Source organism: Macrotis lagotis, chromosome 1 (assembly GCF_037893015.1).
Source record: "Macrotis lagotis isolate mMagLag1 chromosome 1, bilby.v1.9.chrom.fasta, whole genome shotgun sequence".
Classification (NCBI taxonomy): Eukaryota; Metazoa; Chordata; class Mammalia; order Peramelemorphia; family Peramelidae; genus Macrotis; species Macrotis lagotis.
The window spans coordinates 249,962,468-249,988,420 of NC_133658.1; the positions used below are offsets into that span (position 1 = coordinate 249,962,468).

The window sequence follows — 25,953 nt, forward strand, 5'->3', positions numbered from 1 at the left end:
CTTTCTTTATGCTCCTCCCCTCTTTTCCTCTTTAATTTTTTTTTTTTTTTTTTTTTTTTTAGTTTTTGCAAGGCAATGGGGTTAAGTGGCTTGCCCAAGGCCACACAACTAGGTTATTATTAAGTGTCTGAGACTGGATTTGAACTCAGGTACTCCTGATTCCAGGGCCAGCGCTCTATCCACTCACCACCTAGCCACCCCTCTTCTTTAATTTTTAACCAATATCGAAATCAAATGGTTTTAGTGGCTGATGCTTTATAGAATAGTTTGGGGTCTAGAAGTGCTATTGCCTCTTTTTTTCATTATTTCCCTTGGTATTTTAGATATTTTGGATTTTCAGATGATTTTATTGTTATTATCCCATTCAGTTTTTTCTTTTTTATTTTTTTCAATCCATATGCACATGTATATTTTTAATTTACAAATTTTCCTTCCAACCTCCCTTCCCACCCCACTTCCTTCAACAGCAAACAGTCAGCTTGCCATTGTACATACATATTTTTGATAAACATGTTTACAGATTAGTGATTTTTGGTATGAGGAATTAGGATTAAAGGAAAGTGATACATAAGAGATAATTTTTATAAAGTGTTCATCAGATTCTGAAGGGTTGATGGGTGTGTGTGTGTGTGTGTGTTTTGTTTTGATTTGATTTGATTTTCTTACTCTGGATGGAGATGACATTGTCCATAGTTGGTCTAATACAGTTGTCCTAGTTCTTTGAACTGCTGAGAGGTATACTATTGAGTTTTATTAAATATCCTTTTGATAGTTTGGTAGAGCATTAAAACTATAAATTAACTTCGGTAATATCATGTTTACTTTTATTAAATTGGCATGACCAATAAGTTCTAAATATTTCTCCAGTTATTTTAGATTGTTCTCTGTTTCTTTTAGGGATACTTTGTAATTGAATCTATCCAAATATTTTGTGTGCTTTAAGTGAAGGTATATACCTTCTTTATAGAAATATGTAAATTAAAGATAGATGTTCAATAGATGGAAAGTAATCTTATAAGGGAAGATATTAAGGAAGCAAAAATTGCCTTATGCAAAGAGTAACTTTAAACTGATTATAGAAGAAAGCTCGGGATTTAAAAGGTTGAGGTGATGGCATTCCAGGTTTGCAGCCCTGTCTTGAGCAAGCATGGAGATGGGGAATGGTCTTATGTATGAAGAATGTTTGGAACACTGAGTACCTAGTAGGATCTAGTGGGGAAGACAAATGAGAAGATACTGTGAGTTAAGAACTTTAGAGTTCATATGAATTCGACCTCACACTGATAAGAGTAGCAAACTGGACATAGCAAGAAAATGAGGGATATGCTGGAGGGGACTGCCAAAACAAGTACTTAACATCCTGTTGATGGCATTATGAAGGAATTAGTCTGGTTATTCTGTTTGTTTTTGTTGTTGTTGTTGTTGTTTTTTGTAAGGCAATGAGATTAAGTGACTTGCCCAAGATCATACAGCTAGGTAATTGTTAAGTGTATGAGGTCAGATTTGAACTCAGGTTCTCCTAACTCCAGGACTGGTGCTCTATCCACTGCGCCACCTAGATGTCCCCGGTTCTGGTCATTCTGGAAAACAGTTTGAAACTCTGTCCCCAAAGTTACTGTGCATAACCTTTGACCTAGAATACCACTGTGAGATTGATATAAGCCAAAAGAATAAAGAGTAAATGACTTTTATGTCACTCTGTTCCCATGACTTTTTTTTTTTGGCAAGGTGTTAGGGTTAAGTGACTTATCCAAGGTTACACAGCTATGTAATTATTAAGTGTCTGAGGTAGGATTTGAACTTAGGCCCTTCTACTTGCAGGGCCGGCCTGTGCTCTATTCACTGTGCCCCCCCCCCCCCCCATGACTGTATGTGCAAAAATATTGATAGCAACTGTAGCAAAGCAGTAACACCAACACTACTACCCAGCACCAAACTAACAGGAAATTGAGATGATTCCAATAACTGACAAATAACTGAACCAGTTATAGTTTATGAATTTAATAAAATGCTACTATACTACAAGAAATGATATGGATTTTAGAGAAATCTGGAATGATTTGTATGAACTGCTGCAGAGTAAAGAATAAAGCAGCAGGAGGACAGTTTAAATAATAATGTTTGTAAAAGTCAAAATAATATTTGGAACTTAAGAACTTGAATAATTGCATCAACTATTATTCAGAAAGATTATTCATGTGCCATTTTTACCATTTAATGACAGAAGTGTGATGGATTTGAGCTATAAAATCTGACACAGACAGATACTCATGCACATGTGCACTTGCATACACATACTTTTTGGCCATGGCTACATTTTCAAATTTTGCAGTAAGCATATTTTGTTTGGCTATGCATATGCATGTGCTACTAGGGTATTAATTGGAAAAAAAATTAAATAACAATTTTTGTATTAGAATAAAGCAGTACTTCCCCTTTCACAGAGATTAGAGAAGAGGAATAGAGAAAAGAAAATAATTACCAGAAGTTTAAGGTATAGAATAGGAAAAAAAAATTGTAGGTCAAGATGATGGCCTTCATTTTTCTTTGTAAAGTAAGATGCAAAAGCCCCCATTGTGAGGGAAGGAATGATACAGTTGATTTGAGGAGGGAGGAAGTTTGGAACATTTATATTGTTGAGAATGATAGTTGATTTTGGAAACATAAAAGGATTGTGGTATAAAAACTGTCAAGATTCTGAGATTATAACATGATTTTGTAGTGGGCCAAACTGGTACATTTTCACCTTGACTTCCACCAGCAGTACTCAGGAACATATGCATATTAGCATAGATGTCAGAATGTAGGGGTTATCTGCTCTGAACATTGTTAAGGTATGTGCAGTATTAAGAGAATTTTTTTCTCCAAATTGCTCTGAATTCAGGCTTCCTGCAGAAATATTTTTATATATTGATTTAATAAATGGCATCAGTGTTGATTACTCATTTATGAACTTGTCCTAATAGGCAAGTCTTTAGTTTTTTTTCTCTTATCTGACTAAATTTTTATCACTGTAATCTATTGTTCTTCTCCCCCCACCCCAACCTCTTGCTCAGAAGTAGAATTACATCAGTCCTACCATTTATGCAAAGATCTCTCTTCTCTTTGTACTATCTTCACTTGTTGGACTTTAAGCTCCTTTATGGTTAGGGGACTTTCAAGCATTATTTTTATCTCTAATATTTCGCCGGGGCTGGCATGTGGTGAGAATGATTTGAGGCTCCAAAGGTGGGAAAGTAACCCATAAGAAGCCTAAGAAAACATGGCAGAATAAAGGCATTGGTTTTCATAGGGTTGTCAAAGAAAGGATTGAGAGTAGGAAGTCAGAGTCAGATAAGAAAATGGGAATTTCAAAATCATGGGTAATTATAGACATGAGTTAGAACTAGGAAGGAAGGAAGGAAGGAAGGAAGGAAGGAAGGAAGGAAGGAAGGAAGGAAGGAAAGAAGATGGGTATTTAATAAATGCCAGACACCATGTGAAATATTTTATAAATAATGCTTTTGGAGTCTCTCCTGACAAGGAGCTGGTATTATTATACCCATTTTATAGTCGAAGTAACTGAGGCAGACAGGTTAAGTGACTTGTCCAAGATCACACTTCTCCAAAGCATTGTAGGCTGGATTTGAACTCAGTTCTTCCTGAGTCCAGACCCAGTGCTCTATGCACATATTCCCTGGAGATGGCTGAAATACAATGAGCATGGAGAGAGAGAGACAGAGTGACAGAGACAGGAGGGACAATGATTTAATGTTTGCAACAGTACAATCACAGGGATCAGTATAATAGTAGATGCAAGGAGGTCTCTGAACCAAAATGTGGAAAGAGACTAGGGAAGGAACTTCAACACCACCTGTACCCTTACCTTTTGAAGAGAGCTTTGGTGTTCTAAATTAGGGCAGATGTCATTCAGGGATAAGAGACCTTCATTCCCATAGATGGATCAAAGTTGTAAGACTGACTTTGTTCCAGTGATGTTAAAGTGAGAAATAGATTTATGTCAGAGATAGATACCACCCACCTTTGCATTCATCTCATTTGGAGGGTTGTGCTTTTGTTTTCTTGATTTATTTAATGATTTCAAGAGAGCAACTACCTAATTCAACCAAATAGATGTACTGACATATAAGAAACAATGGAAGGGAGATTTTTATCCAGTTTGGAAAGAGCTCTTTTTGGGTTTAATGATTTGTCAAATTGTGACTGTTTTAATAATCTGCAGTAAGTGGCTATTTTAAAAATCAGCAAAATACTCATAATTTACGGGATATCTTGAGACTTTTCCTTATCAATATAAAAACATTCTTCGCCTGGTGCATCCTGAAAGATGAAGAGTTTTGTTGAAAGTAGTAATACATTTAGAGAAAACTCTGATAAGTTCTGCAGTTATACTTTGGAGGATTTGCTGAATGTCTTTAGCTTCTCTAAAATTTCTAGCATATCATACAGATCCTCAAAAAAATATTTAATGAATTTTTTTTAACAGAGGGGTTGTGTATTCCTTCAAATTTAGATAAAAATATGGTTACTGTTTATACAGAAAGTGTTTTATGAAGATTTAGGGAATCATAAAGGCAGCATTCATACCACTGAAACTATCCAGAAGTAAAAGGAAATTATAAGAAGTTTTTGGGTATTCTAAAAATATTTAGATATGTGTCATTCTTCTTTGTTAGGGCCTTGTGCAAAAGATGAAATGGACAGTATCTGAAATTCATAATCATGACACGAAATGATTAAGAGATGAACTTGTTCTATAGTTTTTGTTGATTCAATTTAATTTCTTTTTCATTATCTTCTACAGTGCTTCCACATAGTGGAAACCTCATAAATATTTTATTTCTTTCATACTTTAAAAATAGGCAAAGTTGTCACTATAGATACAAACTCACTGAGGTCTTCTATGAGACCTGGATTTGAAGATATAATCAGAAGGTGTATCCAGAGATTTTTTAGCCTAAATGATGGACAGTCTTGGTCCCAAAAACGGCACTATCAAGAAGGTAAGGAAGTTTTTAAAAGAATCAATTGTTACATTTAGAATAGTCACTTTTGTTTTTTATGCATGTGTACACTAAGTACTGTCTAGTTGATTTTCAGAATTTTCATCTTAGCTTGATTATAATTTTTATATAGAACCTAATGCAATAGTCTTGGTGGAATCAAATTGTCAAATATATTTTCTTTCTAGTCTTTGCTAGATGTGTTCCATTGATTTAGTCTACAATGTTAATTTTTTTCATACAGCTTATATTCAAGGACATGCTGAAACCCCTGTGTATCGGTTCTCCTTAGCTGATGGGACTATAGTAAGTGCCCAAACAAAGAGCAAACTTTTTCGGAATCCAGTAACTAATGATCGCCATGGCTTTCTTTCTACTCATTTTTTACAGAGGTAATGTCTTTCTGTTGTGTTTTTCAGATTTGTTATTTTTAAACTTCAAAAATATCAAACTGTCAAATATTTGGAATAGGAATAGGAAAAGAAGTCAAAATTAGGGGAGAAAAATTATCCTATGGTAGTGAATTTGATTCTAATGTTTTGGTTGAGAATTTGAAATGTTAGGAGTTGAGAATAGGAATGCACATTTCGATTTTTGACTATTTTCAGGAGTGGAGGAGAGAAGACCCTATCTGAAGTTTTAGTGGTAGATCAGATAAATTGTTATTATGGTCTGTGGAAAAAGTATAAACTTATGTGGCATAGCTACCTTGTATAAAAAATGTTTTTACTTTTCTTTTCATCTCCCATTTCCCCCCATGATATTAATATATAATAATACTGAGATTAGTTTTAAAAATTCAGATATCAATTCAGAACATATGCTTTTCATAAATTCCACGTGACATCCCAGTGAAATTAGTCAGCATATACAAAATATTAAATAGAAAATCCTTGCATCTTTCTCTGCCTCATGGAAAAAATCTTGTTTTGAAGAATTTGTAGCTTTGTTTGTTGGAACCTTCTTAATTTTGTAAAGAGCCACACACTTGATGTCAATTATGAGGTAGTATTTGTAGTTGCCTAGTAGAGAGGAAATTAATTCAGTCTCATTAGAAGCAGATTAGCATTTATGTTGGCGTAGTTATTGAAGGCATAGTGATAGTATCCACGAAGAGTTGTTTTGCTATATTTCAGCTCTTAATTTAAGATCTTAATGAACTTTGCAGTTATGTAAAATCTTGTGGGTTTTTCTGTGTGTTATTTTCAGAGAGCAGAATGGCTACAGACCAACACCAAACCCAGTGGGACAAAATATACGTGCTCCTACAGTTGGATGTGCCAGTTCTGTTGGAGGAATGAATATGTCGCCAAATCAAAGCCTGCCAGCACAAAATAGGTCTTACTCCTTGGGAGATCCTAACACAGTGGGACAAATGAGTGGCATTAGATATGGAGGACCTAATAACATAAGCTCTATAAATCTTGGACCAGGAATGCAATCCTCTCCCTATCAGAATAATAATTATGGGCTAAATATGAACAGTCCTCCACATGGTAGCCCTGGTCTGGGCTCCAGTCAGCAGAACATAATGATTTCTCCTCGTAACAGAGGTAGTCCAAAGATGCCTTCACATCAGTTTTCTCCTGTTCCAGGTATTTTACTTGACCTTTTTGTTTATTTTTCATTATTCATGTTAGTGTTTAAATATATTGCAAAGATCTAGAATTTTATCTATGTTGGCATTCTTGCTGTTGAGGTATATAATAATCTTTTCACTTCTTAGACTATGGCCAACACATATGTGTAGCTTAACTTTACATTTCATGGAAACCAGTTTTCAGAGTATGACTTGACCCTTAGGCAAAGAAAAGTTTAATATCATTTTTAGACAGAAGATAATACTGTATTGTTGCTGAACTCATATATGGATGATGATATCCCAGTGTGTTAGGTCTGATCAAGTCTTGCACTCCTTTGTCATACTCTTAGAAGCTTACTCTAATACTCTAATAATGGTTAGTAGTTTTTGGAAGACATGTGATTAAATTTTTCCACGCTCCATTATTTTGACAAATAATAATAAAGCTTAATGAGTTGTATCCTCCCAGTGGATCTCCCATATCCATTCATTTACCATGTTATTATTCCTTTCCCTGCATCTTTTGCATCTGACTCCTTTTATCTCTGTTCACTTATCCACTTAGTTCAGTCCCTCATCATCTCTTGCATGCACTATTGTAATAGTTGTTTTAGTTTATCTCCCTGCTGCAATCCTCTCTTCTCTGTAATTTATCCTCCATAATAAGGATAAATAAGGACAAACTGCCAAAGCACTTTTCCTAAAATGCAGAGATGACTATATTACTCCCCTACTTAATAAATTGTAGTGGTACCCTGTTTTTTTCCTCCTTAGATTTTTGCCTATGAAGATAAAACATAAACTACTTTGTTGGCAATTCAGGTCCTTGATCCCAGACTTTTACCCTGTTTGCCTCAGTGTCCTCATCTGTGAAATGATCTGGAGAAGGAAATTGCAAATCACTCTAGTATATTTGCCAACAGTTGCTCATGACTGAAAATGACTAAATACCTTGTTGAAGTCTCTTTTAGTTGTCTTATCCATTATTCTACTTCCCACACTCTAGGATCCAGCCTAACTGGCCTTCTTGCAATTCCTTATACTTGATGCTGCACTTCCATTTCCTCAATGCTCACTCGCTGTCCCCTAGGTCAGGAATCTATTATTTATTCATCTTTATTTCTCTGAATTCCTTTTTTCCTTGAAATCTCAACCCAAGCAGCAGCTAGGTGGTGTAGTGGACAGAGTACTGGCCCTGGAGTCAGGAGGACCTGAGTTCAAATTCAGCCTCAGACACTTAATAATTACTTAGCTATGTGACTTGGGCATATCACATAACCTCATTGCCTTGTAAAAAGCAAAAAAAAACCAAAACAAAATAGCTCAGCCCAAGTACCACCTTCTGCATGAAGCCTTTTCTGTTAATGCTACCCTACCAATATCTCATGTTTAGTTTGTCTACATTTAGATATATGTTTTCTGTCTCCCTCCATACAGTATAAGCTTCTTGAAGAAAAAAACTGTTTCATTTTGGCACCTAGCATAGTACCTGATATATAGCAAATGTTTAAGTAATGTTTGCCAGTGTTCAATGACTTAGCTAGTTCTTTTGGTTTTCTTGCTTCCATAGGTGTGCATTCCCCAATGGGATCTGCCAGCAACACTGGGGGCAACAGTTTCTCCAGCAGCTCTCTCAGTGCCCTTCAAGCCATCAGTGAAGGCGTTGGGACTTCTCTTTTGTCTACACTTTCTTCACCAGGCCCCAAATTGGATAATTCTCCAAATATGAACATGAACCAACAAAGTAAAATAGGGAGCCAGGATTCTAAGAGTCCTGCTGGCTTGTATTGTGAACAGAATCAGGTGGAAAGTTCCATATGCCAAGCCAATAGCAGGGACCACCCCAGTGATAAAGAAAATAAAGAAACTGGTTTGGAAGGGTCAGAGAATCAGAGGGGACCTCCAGAAAGCAAAGGCCATAAAAAATTACTTCAATTACTAACGTGCTCTTCAGATGACCGGGGACATTCTACCTTGACAAATTCTCCCTTAGATCCAGGGGGTAAAGATTCTGCTGCCAGTGTCACTAGCCCTTCTGGAGTTTCCTCTTCTACATCTGGGGGAGTTTCTTCCACCTCAAACATGCATGGCTCCCTGCTGCAAGAGAAGCACAGAATTTTGCACAAATTGCTACAGAATGGGAATTCTCCTGATGAAGTAGCCAAGATTACAGCTGAAGCTACAGGGAAGGACACAAGCAGTATAGCTTCTAGTGAAGGAATAGTTAAGCAGGAGCAGCTCAGTCCTAAGAAGAAGGAAAACAATGCACTTCTTCGATATCTGCTTGATAGAGATGATCCTAATGATTCACTTTCTAAAGACATGAAGCCCAAAGTGGAAGGTGGAGATAATAAAATGGGGCCATGTAGCACCTCTTCTATTCCTACTTCAAGTCAAGAAAAAGAGGTTAAAGTTAAGACTGAACAAAATGAAGAGGTAACATATTTAGTAGTTTATGAATTTCATTCATTTGTTTTTTGTTATTTCTATCCTATATTGTGAACAGAAAACAAGGTAATATAATTAACAACAAAAATAACAATATTAATAGTTATAAAAATAATTTAAAAATTACCTCTAAGCTTTTAAATTTGCAAAAAGCTTTAGAAGGATAATCTCATTTGAGTCAAAAATAGCTCTATGATGTGGATAATATCAATATCCCTATTTTATAGAGGGGGGCATTGAGGCTCAGTAAGGTTGTTACCTAACCACACAGTAAATGTGAGAAGCATATTTGAACCTGGATTTTCTTGACTCCAAGTTCAGCATTTTATTATTGCATAATCTTGCAACTGTAACTTAATGAAGAAATTTAAAATTCAGTTATTGTTATAACTAAACAAATGTTCATTTGCTATCTATATGACCAAAGGAAGGGCATTTCACTTTCTCTTGATTTATAAATGTCTTTTGAATCATCTGCATCTGTAAAATGAATGGCTAAGATTATATTTGTAAGATCCTTTATAAATCTAATAGGCTATTATCTTATATTTAAATTTGTAAGATCAATATTGTTCTTAAATTGAATCATGTTGTTTGAAAAACAGGAAATAATGCATGATATCATATACTCTTAGCTAAGTTTGTTGATTTGCATGGTTTGAAAGGAGTGGAAAATCTCATATAAGATGCTTATTTTCAGTAAAACAGGTTAGAATAACACAAAAATCAATACATATTTTTTGTCATTTAGAAATTAAATTATATTCACATTATATGCTTATACTAGTTTTTTATATTATTTATGGCATATTTTTGAATAGAGTGTATTTATTCTTGATGATAATGTGAAGTATTAGTCCTAATGCCAGGGCCAAATACCTGTGTTTCTGTGTTTGCCACAGCTGGGTAAATTGATCTCACTTTAAACGGAAAGATTTTCTATGTCTTATATTGAATATTAAGATAGATAATCTTTGTAAGAAAGTTAATCATATATTAGATGAATATTAACAATGATATATGTGCTTAGTTTGAGTTTACAGATTTATATAAATATCTTTATGTTTATGAAGAGGAACAGCCTTCATTTAGATAAAAGTATTTTCAGGAATATTTGTCATTAATTATTTTACTTAATTATTTTACTTCTTATAAGTGCCACATACTTACCCTTATAATTATTTTCAGACATTTGTTTCATTTTATTTCTTTATTCATTTTGTTTCTTACTACAATGTACACCCATGTGTGGGTTCAAATACAAAGGCATACATTCAATCTATTTGTAAAAATTGATCTTTAGGTGAGTGGAGACTTGGATAATTTAGATGCTATTCTTGGTGACCTGACAAGTTCTGACTTTTATAACAATGCCATGCCCACAAATGGCAGTAACCTGGCCAGTAAACAACAGATGTTTCAAGGAAATCCCCCTCTAGGTAAGTTACTTTTTTTTAAAAACAAAACTTTGGTCTTCTAAATCTTAACACTGTGAAATGATGACTAGGAATATATAGACAGATTACATCTGCTATATTTATGGGATGCTACCTAGAACCAAGAAGTGAACTCATACCTTTAGGTATTCCTATTTCAGTCCAATAGCAGATATTTATTAAAGGCCTATATGTAAAGTATCTATTGCATGCAAAGGACAATAAAACAAAAATAAGTCTCAGACCATGCCTACAAGGATCTTATGTTAGAATGTGTTTTTAGACAAAGCAGTTCTAAGATATTAGATACAGATGCTTCTATTTGCAGTTCAAGCTGTTATCTTTTTATTTTTCTGTTTACCAGTTTTCTCTAATTATGTTCCTTTAAAAATTGTTTTGATCTATATTGCTGTTAAAACTATATTTTCTCTTGTGTGGTAGTTGGAATTTACATATTTTTAGGTGTTAAGATTTTCATCTATAGTTGTATTGATAAATGATTTTATTTCACTTAAACTTTGTGCATACCTTTTTTTTTTTTTTTTTTTTTTTTTTTTTTGGTTTTTGGTTTTTGCAAGGCAGTGGGGCTAAGTTAATTGCCCTAGGTCACACAGCTAGGTAATTATTAAAAACTGAAGCCAGATTTGAATCTAGGTCCTCCTGTCTCCAGGGTTGGTTCTCTATCCTACTACACCACCTAGCTGCCCCAGTGCATACACTTTTTGATGGGAACAGTTTATAAATGTTATCCTTCTATTTCATCTCTAATTTTTACTGGTCTGTAATTTTTTTCATAAGAAAAAATGTGTTTAATGGCACTTTGTTCCTGCTAGATATAGTTATTTTAAACTGTATCTTATTAGTAATAAACCAGTTACACTCTCCTCCCTCCTATATGCATATTAATTTACAGTTCAATTCCCATTTGAATGTGAGTTTTTTCTAAGAAGGGATTATTTCATTCCTTATTTTCACATCAATTGCATATTGTACAATGCCTAATATGTATTAGGCACTTAATAAATGCTTATTAATTGGTTTGATACAGTGAATAAAAAAAGCTGTATTTCATTTTATATAACTGTCATGAAAATGGTATAAAATTCAGAGTAAAAAATTCATGAATAGGTTTTTTAAAAATTAGTTACTCCTCCTTACAAATGCAGATAGAATTTCCTTATGAATTTATAGTCTTAGTGATTTGGGGCATAGGGAAGTTAAAATGATTTGTCCAAGGTCATGTAGTCAAGAAGTTTCAGAGGAGGATTTGACTCTCTGTCTTTGTAATTTAAAGCCTTCTTTCAGACCAATGTATCCTGCTAGTTGTTAGCAGTAGTTTTGCTGGAAAATGAGATCAAAACTTAATAGTAATCATAATCATCATCATAATAATAAAAAACACATCTGGTAGCAACCTCTGCATCATTTTCTGTCTGAACTTCCCCCTCCTCCCCAACTGAGAATAAGATGTTATAGATGACATTTCGCTATTACATTTTAGAGGGCCTATAAGATAATGGGGGCAGCTAGATGGCAGAGTGAATACAGTACCAGTTCTGGTGTCAGGAAGGCCTGAGTTCAAGTATAACTTCAGATGCTTACTAGTTGTGTGATTCTAGGCAAGCCACTTAACCCTATTTATCTCAGTTTCTTCATCTGTAAAATGAGCCAGAGAAGGGAATAGAAAACCCCCTTAGTAGCTTTTCCAAAGGAACACTCCAACTGGGTTCATAAAGAATCGGACATGACTCAAAATCATGGAACAACAAAATGAGTGAATAAAAATGGCTTGCTGGAGAAATAAATGCCAGAGAATTTTCCTTATGTCTTGTCTATTTCAGCAGATTATGCCCCCCCATTTATGAAGCCATACTTATTAATGTCAATTTGTGAGGGTCTACAATGAATTTCTAGATATATTGTTAAGCTGGAAGTTCATAAATTGCAGTTAGCTTTCAAGCCAAATTAAACTAGCATTTGGGACACTTTCTAAATGCTCAGTTCTGTGCTAAGGGATGGAGAAGGAAAGAAAGGCACAAATACCCAGCCCTGTAATCTAGGAGTTTAGAGGGGAGACATGCAAAAAATGCCACAAACAAGATGAATTCAAGAACAATTGGGGCTCATCTCCTAGGGAAAGCACTAAGGTTATGGAAGTTTCTTGCATAAAGTAGGACTTTAGCTGAGATTCTGAAGGAGGCAGAAATGACAGGGAGAGCCTTCCAGGATGTGGGAAGCCTGTGAAAATGTGCTGGGTCATGTTTGAGAAATAACAGGGAAGAAAGCCAGGGTTGCTGGATTTCATAGCATGTGGAGGGGAGTGAGCTTTTTAAGAGGACTGGAAAGATTCTAAAGAGTGAGGTTAAGAAGGCTTTAAAAGCCAAACAAGATTTTTATATTTGATCTTGGAGGTTACAGGAACAGATCCACTCAAGCTGATTGAATAAGAGGGTAATTTGATTAGACCTCCACTGAAGGAAGATCAATTTGACATTTGATTGGAGCTATGGATTATAGTGGAGGGAGATTCTTGGTATGGAGAACAACCTGACAGGCTGTTACTAGGACAAGGTACTGAGGCCTGCACCAGACTGGAGGCAGTGTCAGAGGAGAGAAAGGGAGTATATGAAAAATGTTGCAAAGGTAGAAATATCAGGACTTATCAATTGATTCCTGTGAATCAGTTTAAAATACTGCCTTTAGAGAAGTTTATTTCAGATCCATTGTAGCCTTGTCTAGCAATTAGAATTGGGTAATCAAATTCTTTTTTTTTAATTGAAAAGTCACCTAGTTTGCAATAAGCTATACAGAAAAATTTAATGATTCTAGTACAGATTTAAAACTGTACTAGCTATGATTTCAAAAGCAGATGATAATGGTAGACTGTAGCCTCTCACTGTCTTGTAAAACCTATAAATTGAGTTATGAATATAATTTAAATTATATTATAAACGTGAGAACTATGCTAAAAATCGATGCTTACTATATTCCCCAAGGCCATTTGGACACAAAATCTGGAATGTTAGGTTACATATAAAAGAAAATTAAATCAGAATAAAAAAGGCAGAAAATTTAAAAGCCACATTATTTTTCTCATTCTTTTCATTCTCAGGAAAGACTGTCATAAATATCTGGTGTCTTCATGGTTTCAGTTTTGAAATATATACCTCTAATTGGTTGTTATGCTTCCTTTTGTTGTGGTGTTGGATGTTTCAAAGTTCCCAATCTTGTTACTTCCATTAATTCTTTTATCTATAATGATGATTATTAAGAATGGTACTATAGGCATTTTAAAGAACTTTATTTTTTGACTAAAATGAGCACTTAGAATAATAAAAGCAAAATAAAGCATTTAATGAACATTTTTACATTTCAGTCTTAAATCATAGAAAAGCATCTCCATATCTTGATTCATGGACCACAGTATATAGAGGTCATAGTGCATCAGAAAGGTTGACTCAGTCTGGAAATTAGAATAAGGAGCAATGTGAAACAAACTCTTATATAAAATTTCACTTTTCTAGGGCAGCATTCCTCCTTGCTCTACTGTTGAAATTTTTCATCTACAATGACTGTAATGCTAATTTACTTTCAATTTGAATTATATCTTCTGGTGTTTATTACGTAGAGAAGAAACTGTATTTTAGCATTTGAGGGACAGGGTATAGATATTGGCAGAAATATAATGTGAGTCTATTTAATTTCTAGCTATTTGAGGTAGATACAATATTATTTATAAAAATACATATTTGGTTCCTTTTTAGGTTTGAGAAGCCCACAGTCTCTGCCATCTGCTCGTCCTCCTTTTAATCGAGCTGTATCCTTGGATAGCCCTATCCCTGTTGGTTCAAGCCCTCCTATAAGAAATGTTAATGCATTTCCCATGTTACCAAAGCAGCCTGTGGTAAGCGGGAATACAAGGATGATGGATACACAGGACAATTTTGGCTCTAACATGGGTATGTTGCCTTCTTGGGAGTTACTGTCAAGCATTTTCGAAAGCAACCTTTTAAAGACCTACATGAAACTATCCTATTAAATAATTTGTTTCCCCTCCACTCTTCCCCTCCATACTTTTCTCCCTGGGGAATCATGTTTTGCAAACTAGATTATAAGATCATCTATTTAGAATGAGAAAGCATCTGAGAGAACATGAAGCCCACTTGCATTTTGCAGATAAGCAAACAGACTTACAGAGATCAAGACATTTGGCTAGGGGTCACACAGCTAATAAAAAGTCTGATGCAAGACTGGAACATTTCTGACTCCAACTCTGCCACTTTTCATTGAAGCTGTCCAAGTTTCATAATTTATCTGCCTCAAGGTTTTACTTAATGTGTACAAGCTCTTTTAGTTCAAAGTTTTTATTAATAACTTTCCTAATTTTTAATCAGAGGATTGGCATAATTGCTTACAGATTATATTTATACATTTCTATGCCATCTTAGTGATGATCAAATTATTTTAAATTTGATTAGTTTTGGCCTTCAGAAGTGGTAAAACAATGCTGTTTGTGGTAGCTTCAGAAGCTTACTATTTGGAGATTTTCTTTAGGGCAATTATTTCATATAATTGTGGTTATTTATTTTAAAAAATTTCAGTATTATAAAATGCTGAAGAACTAATCTTTTCTCTTTCCACTTAGGTGGACCAAATAGAAATATGACAATGAACCATCATCCATCGGGAGAGTGGGGTTTGCCAAATTCTAAAGTTAGCAGAATGGAACAAAATGCAGGTCCATTGGTGAGACCTGGAACTGACTATGGTAATTCCTTACCCAGACCTGCAATGGGTGGTACTTTGCCTGGCCTTCCTGTTAGATCCAATAGTATACCTGGGACAAGGCCAATGCTTCAGCAGCAGATGATTCCTATGAGTAAGTTTCTCTCTTGAAAAAAAATAGTAACATATAAATTTGTAATTGCTACCTAACATTTTTAAGGCATTTTTTTGGTATATTTCTAAATAGATCCTGATTTTTATTTTCCAGGGCCTAGTGAAATTCCTATGGGCATGGGAGTAAATGCCTATGGCCAGACAGGACCCTCTAATCAACCTGGATCTTGGCCTGATAATATGCTATCCGTAGAGCAGGGTCCTCGTGGCACACAAAATAGGTAAGATTCAAGTAGAAGATGTCATTGTGTTTATTTTAGGAAAGAATTATAACCAAACTTGTAAGGATGTAGTTATAATGAGATTATTTGAACAAATATAGTAACCACAACTATCTGTACATTTAGACTTACCATTATTCCCATCCATTATGAACATGGTAGTATCATTTAAAGTAAAGGAGAAATGGCCTACATATGATAGAACTGAAGGAATACTTGACTAGGAGAATTAAAATATTTTGAATCTGTTACCTAGCCTATTATATGGAAAGAATAAGAAACTGGATTAACATCTTGGAGGATACATTTACAGCACTAATAAGCTGTGCTTACAGTGAAAGGTGGAGAAAGAATAAAATATTTTTTAAAACCACAACTTTCTGGCATTACTTACCATAAAGGCAAATAATCACATATTTTAAATATCCCTTAAGATTATAACTATATTTGATGCCTAATAGTTTACTATGCTTCAGAAGACAAAGAAGTATGATTTATAGGTAACTGGGAAACCAAATTTTTTGAAGTAGCTTATTTTTTGATGCCAGGTGAGAGAATACTCTGGTTTCTTATATTAGAAAGAACTTTTTGGATGCTGTTGAATGTGACATTATTATCCTTTCTTCTCTGTTCCAGAATGATTATGGTTTGAGGTCAAGATCATTTTTTATTTATTCCAGTGTAGAATTTATTCTACCAATGCATTTTGGCATTTTTTTCTGCAACTTATAGTCTTTAATTGCTTAGGGCTTTAAAGGGTTTTGTGTTTGGCCCAAGGTTGGACAGCCAGGGTGTGTCAGAAGTTGGTCTTGAATCTAAATCTTCCTGATTTTGAGGCCAATTCTATTGACTATTCCATATTGCAAATTCAGGATTTTTCTTGATTAGGTGGGGCTGGGCAAGAACATTTTGATTCCAAGGACCTACCACAGTGATTAGGGTACTCTTGGCATATCTTTTGAATCAAATTGAACAAAATAGAAAAGCAATTTTCATATGGATATATGATCATTGTTGTGACTTTGTCTTAGAATGATATGGTCAGAAGCACTAGGAGTGATCCAAGAGGTATTAATTCCATTTTTATAGGGAAGGGTTATGTATCTTAACCAAAATCAAGAGCCCTGGAGGTATCTGTTACAACTAGAACTAAAATCTTTTGACTTTATCCAATAGGACCAATCATGTATAATAGAACTGCATAGATGACTATGAAAGACTTTTTGTGAATAGTGTGGATAGAATTTATTCATTAGTTGTACTTTATTAGTTAGAAGTGTCTAAAGTTATCATTATATTGTCAAATGCTTTGAATTTTGTCTTTTTTTTTTTTTAAGAACCCTTGTTAGGAATTCCTTAGATGATCTCTTGTGTCCTCCTAACATGGAAGGTCAAAGTGATGAAAGAGCTCTTTTGGATCAACTACATACTCTCTTGAGTAACACAGATGTCACAGGACTTGAAGAAATTGATAAAGCTTTAGGAATCCCTGATCTTGTAAATCAAGTAAGTATTATTAACCAGACTAATGGATATACATCTGTTTTCATATTTTTATGTTTTTGCAAAGGGAAGAATAATTTGCAAAACTACAATATTATTCTTATGAGTAATAAAAGAATCATTTATTATTTGATAATTATGTCTCAATTAAACTAATTTCTAATAATGCTTAACTTGATCTTGACTTGAAAGAATAATCTCATTTTACAAATGACAAAACTCAAGCTCATATCTATATTCACTTTATTTTTCCCCTGTTATTTATGTTCATAATCTTACCAGTATGACTAAATATCAGACATTATTGCTTGATTCAAATTATATGAAAAATTTTAACCATTATCATGTATACTTGTATTAATTTACTGTCAGGATTTTTTGATCCTAAACACATAATAATCTAGTATACTACCAACTGCTTCAATTAGAATGAAAGTTAATTTTTTCATTCACTTCAACAAAATGAAACTAACTAGGTAAATCTGCCATGACTATCTTTTTACATCATTTTCACTCCGTCATTATGTTTCATACTTTTCCTTCAAGCAGTTATACAAAGCTTCAGATTTCCAAAACAGAAAAAATTATTAAGGACTGTTTTGCATTATGGATAGATTCTCAGTTTGCAAAATAAAACATTTTATCATTATTTAATCTTTCACTTTTAATATTACATTTATTTTCTGATATACAACCACACCCCCATTGAATTCTCTCATATCACAAATGATATGAGTTCAATAAAATTAAGTAATCATATAGTAGAAGAATATATACAATATTTCTTTGATCTTGTACCACCCATGAGAGCAAGGAAAGTGTTTTATTTCTGTTGTGCATGCCCTAGATTAGTCACTGCATGTAATCTGAATTTGGATTATTTTTAGTGTTGCATTCAGTTTTAGGATTATATTAACTGGGCACATTGTTCTCTTGGTTCTGTTGATTCTCCTTTATATCAATTCATAAAAGTCTTCTTAGATTTCTCTTATGGTAAATGACTTTTTTGTATCCTTTGTATTGTTGTTAGGCAATGATAAGAATTTCTAGTTGTAGGGTTACTGTTCTTCATAATGAGTTACTTATCTCTTGGTTGAGACATTAACTATTATTCACTTGGCTAAAAAGTATATTTTAGAATTTAGATCTTTGTCCATAAGATTGCTATAAAAACTTAAAGACTTGCTCTAAAAACTATTATTTCAGACAATTTGACATGACAGGAATTATTTTGTTTTTGGAATTTCATGCTGGAATTTAAAAATGAAAACTTAAATGCCTAATATTTATAAAATTGTTATGCTTTCCCTGTCATAACTGATATTTTTAATGATACATTGGTGTTCATTTATTTGTTTGCTGTTAAAGGGACAAGCTTTGGAAGCTAAACAGGAGTCTTTTCAAAGTCAAGAATCTGCAGTAATGATTGACCAAAAGTCTGCTCTATATGGACAGTCCTATCAAGCCCAGTCTGCAGTTATTCAAGGAGGTTTCAGTAATCTTCAGGGACAACAGCAGTCATTTAATTCAGTGATGAATCAAATGAGTCAGCAGGGTAATTTTCCACTACAGGGAATGCATCCCAGAGCTAACATGATGAGACCCCGAACAAATACACCCAAACAGCTTAGAATGCAACTCCAACAGAGACTCCAGGGCCAGCAGGTAAGTGATGGGCTGTTACGGCTGAAGACTCAGAGGTGGGGGAGGGTGGAATAGGGAGAGAATCCTAGCTTCATAGGATCCAGAATTGAATGTTTTGATTCTTTCATATAATCTGAATGGAGTATAATTATAATAGAAATTTATTAAGTGCCAACTATGTGCCAAGGAGTGTCTTTTATTTGCCCTTAGAGTGTTTACCTTCTGTTGAGTGAAGACAACACATAATGGGGAGCTAGAAAGTCAGGAGGTGGTGGGGCATGCAAATAGTCAGGCTGTGAATGGTTGTAGAGACTGGGGCCTGCCAAGATATGAGGGACCCAAACAGAGAGTCCAGCAAGCTGAATGTAGAGATGTTGCTCTGAATAGAAAGTTCCTTATTTTTAAAGCATTTTTGTAGTATTTAAATAAATGCTTCCATTTGTTAAATAAGTAAGGGAGGAATGATTCCGATTTTATTCATGAGAGAACTGAAGTTGAGACTTAAATGGACTCTTAGCTCCAAGTCCAGTGGTCTCTTTTATATCAGAATAGGCTATATCTCTATTTTATAAATTCATTATCTTATAATAATCTTAGTTTAATTTTAATACTGCAAAATTAATCATTGTTACTTTAACCCCATCATTTCCTAGTTTGTAAGGTTTTGTAGTACAGTGGGAAGAACCCTGAAGTTGGAGGTCCCAGGTATATATTTTGTTTTTGCAGCTTTTACCTAAAAGTCAAGTTGCTTGACCTCTGGATCACTCAGTTTTCTCCTTTGCAAAGTGATAGAATTGTTTGACTATTTATTATGGTTGTTTTGTACTCAAAAACTGATCTTGATATATACATGATTAAATGACTGATCACTGAGGATGACACAAACCTATGAAGGCAGTATTAATGAACTGTTCATGTGTCTGTTTAATAGGTGTAAATAATTTAGTTAGATCCTAGGATTTAGAACTAGCAAAGTCATTAGAAATCCATCAAATTAACTTTTTATAAATGTGTGCTCTTGGACCCAGAGAGGTTAAATGACATGGCACAGATATTAAGAGGTAGAGTTAACATTTGAACTCAGGTTTTTTTGAAATTGAGTCTTGTTCTTTTTTGACTACAGTATTTTTGGTTTTTTGAATATCAGCTGGTCCAGTTACTTGCTGCTGTGTTCTACTGGGCTCTAGGTCACTTTGTCTTAGTTAATGATTATATTTTAGTTGTTGGCTTAGTTGTAGACTTAGATTTCTTATGGAGTTCAATAGTAACTTCATTGTCCTTTCTAATCTAGATCTTGTATTCATATTTTTTTGGGCTCCAGTGTACACATTGGTGACTCTGCAATACATCAACTACCTCAAATACCTTTACTCTACTTCATCTGCATATAGAGATGTCTTTTCCTTAGATATTACTTAATTAATACCATCTTGAATTCTGAACTTCCTTTTTCTTGTTATAATCTCCTGCTTTTCCATCTTTCTCTGCTTTACTCTTTTTAAGTTTTTTCTTTATCTTCATTGAAATATCCATTCTTGGCTATCTCTCTTTGTTCCTATAGTCTGTCACTATTCACCTTGCCTTTATTTTCTTCATATAGACTATATAATTTTTTCTTATATCCTATATTTCATCAGCTCAGCTTTATACTTTTCTCCATCATTGTATATTCTAAACTGCTCTACCACCATTCACCCACTGCAATTCTCAATCTGACATCATCATCATCATCATCATCTCCATTTGACTTCTCCCTTGCTAAACTACCTTCTTAATTTTTTGCTTATATACCTGACAAGTGCTTATATAACTGATAACCATTATGGATTAATTTCATCTGATCTCAAGTTGGCCTTTATTGTTACACAATAAACCTTTAAATATATTTAATTATTTCATTCACCTCCTAGGCATTGTTCCACATCATCTTTTTCTCTTAAAAAAAGATCTTTTCTGATTTTGTTTTTCATTTTCATCTTAATCAGTTTTTGCAGTTGCTCAAAAGGAATGTGAGGTGTGCAAATTTAGAGACATCTCCATCCCATATTCATATGGCCTATTTGTATCCTACCTCTGGTTGAGCAGCCACAGTTGGACACACTGTACATTGTCCCTGACATAGTAATGTCATTTAAGTTCTCTTAGAGGACAAAAAGACAACAGCTTTTCTCTCAAGATTGAACTCCTTCCTCACCTTCCAAAAGTCCTTTGCCTTCTACTTTACTGGGAACATAAATCATTTACAATGCACTCCCTTTCTGAATATTTTAAAACTCCTTAACATCTTTACCCAACCTTTCTTTCTTTACTTCTATGTATAAGGATAGAGTGGACTTTCCTCCTAGGTCCACCTTGGGGCCCTGGATCCCATGCCCTCTTATATCCTACAAGGATTTACCCTATCATCTTTCTCAGACATTCTCATCTCTTTTTTGCTTCTTACAAACACATATAACTCTTATTTAATCTGTAATAATCCTTCACTTGAATTCCTTTCAAATACTCTCCAGGGGGCAGCTAGGTGGTGCAGTGAATAGAGCACTGGCCCTGGAGTTAGGAGTACTTGAGTTAAAATCTGACTACCTAGCTGTGTGACCTTGGGCAAGCCACTTAACCCCAATTGCCTTGCAAAAATCCTAAAAAAAAATACTATAAAATACTCTCCTATAAGTTTCTTTTCTCATAGTGCTAGGAAAAAAGCTTCCTACATTCATTGACTGCTCTTTCAGTCTCCTTACTATTTAGCACCAGAATCTCCTTATCACAAATTGATCTTTTCAGTTACCAGTAATCTTTTAATTGGCAAATCTCATGGTTTTTCTCAAACTTCATTTTCCTTTACCTCTCAGCATTTGGCAAACTGATCTTCTAGATAGTCTCTTATTTTTTCTGTCTCATTTCCTCCTAGATATCTGAGGCTGACAGTCCAGTCTCTTTAGCTGGATCATCATCAATACTGACTCTCCTAACTGTCGATGTTCTCAAGGGTCCTCCCTTTGCCCTCTTCTTCTTCCTCATATCCCCACTGCATCAGTCAGTCTATGACATCAGCTTTCTATGTGCTTGGCATTGAAATGTCAAAATACAGTGGTTGAAATGGACCATATATCTGATGGGGACAGCAAGGATTTAGACAGATTGGCAGTTTGGAAGTTTTGATTTAGTTTTTGATTCATGACATGATGAATCTGTTTTCATTTCCTTGTTCAACCTGAGAATGCATTTTTATTTCAACTACTCTTGGATTCTTTTGTTTTCTTCAGAGTTCTGCTTAAGTGCTCTCTTCTTGATTTCCTGATTTCCCCTCAGTTTCTAGTGCCTTCCACCAAAAATTACCTTGATTTTATTTTGCATATACTTATAAAATGCATTTTGTCTCCCAGAATGTGCTTAAGGGAGGGACCATTTCAACTCTCTTAGTGTCTGTCCCTGGTGCCTCGTATGTTCCTGACATAGCATAGAAAGTGCTCGGGGAATGTTTGTTGATGTTTTTTGCTCAGTCCTTATTTTATTCCTTGACATCTCTTCAGACTTTGATACTGATGACCATTTCCTTCTCTTGAGCCTAATGTCTATTCTCTCCTGTTCTTTTTCTTCTATTTGAGGTTTGTAACCTCAGAGACATGCTTAACTCTTCCCTCTCTCATCCTTTACCTTTAAATACATCACAAATCATGTGTACTCTACTTCCATAATATCTCTTTAATATGTTATAAAATCACAGAACTCCATAATTTGAATGAATCTCAGATTGCATGTAGTTCCGTACCTAAGTAAAATTTCTTCTCTCCACAATTCTAATTCATACCTTAAACATTTCTTACCTGAATTATTTTAGGAGCCTCCAAAATGGTCTCACTGTTTCTTTTATCTTCCCTCTAATCCATTCTATACAAAGCTGCCAAAATAATCTTAATTAATAATAAGGTACAGATTTGACCATAACTCTCCTGCTCAAAAACCTTCCATGACTTTCCATTGACTATAGAATAAAATACAAGATCCTTAGCCAGTTATTTAAAATCTTCCATAGTATGACTCTTGTAAATTCTTTAGCTTCATTTTATAATTTCTCAGTCTGCCACATTTTAGCCAAACTGTACTACTAGTTAAGTTCTTTAAATTGATATTCCCTCTCTTCCCAGCTCCTATGTCTTCCTTCCTTTATTCCTGTCTTTCTTTCTCTCGCTTTTCTTTCTTTTTTTCTTTGTCTTTCTCCCCTTCCCTTTGTCTCCCTATCTTATCCGGGCTGGAATGTAGTAGTCACTCATGACTGACATGGAAGCTTTGACATACCCTAATTTTGATCCAGGCTGGTTCATCTCTTTTCAAGCAAACCTAGTGTCTCCTTACTCCTGGGACCTCATTGTAACAGTGCTTTTTTCCTTTATTTGATCTCTCAATGGGGTTTATTGCTCAAAGTTCAATTTCACAACTTTTGGTGGGCATAATTCCTAATTGTTTTCCAAAAAGCTGGACCAATTCAAAGCTCCATCAACAGTACACTAGTGTGGATTTTTTTTGCAACTTCTCCAGTATTTGCTATTTTTCTCTTTGATAATCTGATGGGTGTAAGATGGAACTTCAACTTCTCTTTGCAGTTTTGCAATTTTTAATGCATTATTTTTTACATTGTTGTTGATAATCTGACTTTATTTCAAAATTGTCTTTCACCCTTTATCTTATACATTATAATTATACATTTGAACCAGTGCCTTATATAGATAAGTGAAGATAAAGGATATGAAACCTTTATTAGAGAGATTTGCTGCAAAGATTTTTTTCCCCCAGGTATACCCACTTCTTTTTAAATTTTAACTACGTTGGGTTTTTATGCAAAAATGTTTAAATTTTATATAACAAAAATTATCCATTTTATTTTCTGTGATTGTCTCTATCCCTAAAATTGTCTATCCATAGATCTCAACAGTTTCTTGCTTTTCATTACTTTTTATTTCAGTTATGTTTGATACTTCCTTTTTTCTTAATCTCATTCATCCAAACTGTCTTCTATGCCTAGAGTGCACTTCCTTCTCAACCTTCTTTCCTTTATCCACCCAACAAACTTGTTCTTCCTTTAAGACTTAAGTCAGATACCACCTCCTTCATGAATCTTTCCCTGATACACAGTGTTTTATTTTATTTATTTTTCTCTTCCTCAGTTTTTCCTCGTATTATATATTTATGTACTGTGTTCTTTTGGGGAAGTAACTTTTGTTTTTTTTTTTCTTTCTATTCCCAGCATCTACCAGAGTTTCATGCATACAGGTGATAAGTACTTGAACTGAACCAAGTTGAATTGATATGCAAATCTATATTCCGGAGAACTTTATATTACTGTGTATTAACAGCTTTCATGCAGACAGTTGGGCATGTTGGAAAGTTGTATACACTCATTAAGGTTATCTTTTAAACACATTGTAACTAAATGTTACTAAATATCACCTTGAAGAATGTGATATACTTGTTTAATTGACATGAATTAAGTTTCCTGTAATTAATTTATAATCCAAAGAACTCTTATTTCCTTTGAATATTCCCAGGCAGACAGTATTCAGCATTTTGGTAATTTGTTCACTTGTGGAGGTGTCATTTAAGATTCATTGTTATGAAATATTACCTAGAAGAATGTCCCTTTAACAGTAGTGCATTAAATGTATATTTGAAAAAGTTAATGCAGCTTTGCCAAGTGCCTAATTTACAAAAATACAATTGTAGGGATACTCTGCCTCAATAAAATTTTTTTTATACTCTTTGATGTTGCCCTTTAAGGTGTAGTTTTACTTCCTTCTTTCATTTATTTTTCTAAGGTTCTCTTATTTCTTGCTGACCTGCAATTTTTCAAGCTTAAAGAAATTGAGCCTGAGTAATTTGCGAGTTTTGTTTATAGCTTTTAAGTTAAGTAATTTAACAAGTTGAATAGAGGAAATCTCAGCATGTTGCTTCATTCGGTTTTGAAGACATGTTTGTAAGTATACTCCATGTGCATTCATACTTGTTTTTCTTTTTCTTCAGTTTTTGAACCAGAGCCGTCAAGCCCTTGAAATGAAAATGGAAACCCCTCCTGTTAATGCTGCTACAGTGATGAGGCCAGTAATGCAGGCCCAAGTAAACTCTCAGGTGAGAAGACTTGGGATCTCCCCAGGTCAAAGAGCACAAAAATTGTTAAATAAATGCATTGTATCCTTTTATTGTAACACATCAGAGTTGGAGGGAACCTTGAGGGTCATCCAGTGAAAAAGTGAGCAAGAATCCTTTATAATATAACTCCAGCCTAGATACAGGATGTCACAAAAGTCTTAGTGAAGTTTAAAGCTGATAATGCTTGTCAGCTGTAGTAAGACTTTTGAGATCTGGTATATGAGTTCTTACGGACTTTTATTTTTTTAATTTAATATTTATTTATTATCATTTTGTACAATTTTTTATACATTAATAAAATATTCTTGTTTAAGAGTAAACAAAATACCTCCTCCCCCCAAAAAATATAGAATCACTTGAGCGATAAAGTAAAGGGGAGAGAAAAAAATTAAAATTAAAAAAATAATAGTAATAATTGTAGGTATGGACAGGTGGCGCAGTAGACGGAGCACCAGCCCTGGAGCCAGGAGCACCTAAGCCCATATCTGGCCCCGTACACCCAACAATCACCCAGCTGTGTGACATGCAAGCCACCTCAACCTCACTGCCCTGCATAAACCAAAAAAAGAAAAAAAAAAGACATAAAATAAAATAGTAATAATAGTAGAGGCAGCTGGGTGGTGGACAGAGCGCTGGCCCTTGAGCCAGGAGCACCAGGGTCCGAATCTGGCCTCAGACACCCAACAATCACCCTGCTATTTGGCCCCAGGCAGGCCACCCAGCCCCATTTGCCCTGCACCCCCCCAAAAAAATAATAATAATAAAAAATGTGCTTCAGTCTGTGTTCCAACACCACCAACTCTGTTGTGGGTATATCACATTCTTTATGATAAGTCCATCACAAAAGTTACTTCCATATTTTTCTACCATTGCCATTACTGATTGCAACTCCCTCCTTTTGTATTTCTCCACTAACATATACTATATTTTCTCTCTCCTTTCACTCTGACTCTGCTGTAGGGTAGCTGAGTGGTAAAGCAGACAGATCCCTGGCTCTGGGGCCAAGAGGCCCCACATATCACCCTTTAGGCCCAGCATCCACCTGGCCCTATGGTCCCGGACAAGCCATCCAATCC

General features: G+C 34.6%; 1 protein-coding gene across 7 annotated transcripts in view; it reads left to right on the forward strand.

Moving 5' to 3' along the window:
- The window catches only part of NCOA3 (nuclear receptor coactivator 3), a 203,899-nt gene that overhangs the window by 167,703 nt on the left and 10,243 nt on the right, over positions 1-25,953 (forward strand). For all 7 annotated transcript variants that reach the window (XM_074210191.1, XM_074210192.1, XM_074210186.1 and 4 more), the window contains 11 exons: positions 4,863-5,003; positions 5,248-5,395; positions 6,213-6,598; positions 8,156-9,021; positions 10,337-10,472; positions 14,234-14,428; positions 15,115-15,348; positions 15,463-15,589; positions 16,927-17,095; positions 18,461-18,757; positions 24,752-24,856. In XM_074210191.1, coding sequence (XP_074066292.1) covers positions 4,863-5,003; positions 5,248-5,395; positions 6,213-6,598; positions 8,156-9,021; positions 10,337-10,472; positions 14,234-14,428; positions 15,115-15,348; positions 15,463-15,589; positions 16,927-17,095; positions 18,461-18,757; positions 24,752-24,856 — 2,804 coding nt within the window. The remainder of the gene's footprint in view (positions 1-4,862; positions 5,004-5,247; positions 5,396-6,212; positions 6,599-8,155; positions 9,022-10,336; positions 10,473-14,233; positions 14,429-15,114; positions 15,349-15,462; positions 15,590-16,926; positions 17,096-18,460; positions 18,758-24,751; positions 24,857-25,953) is intronic.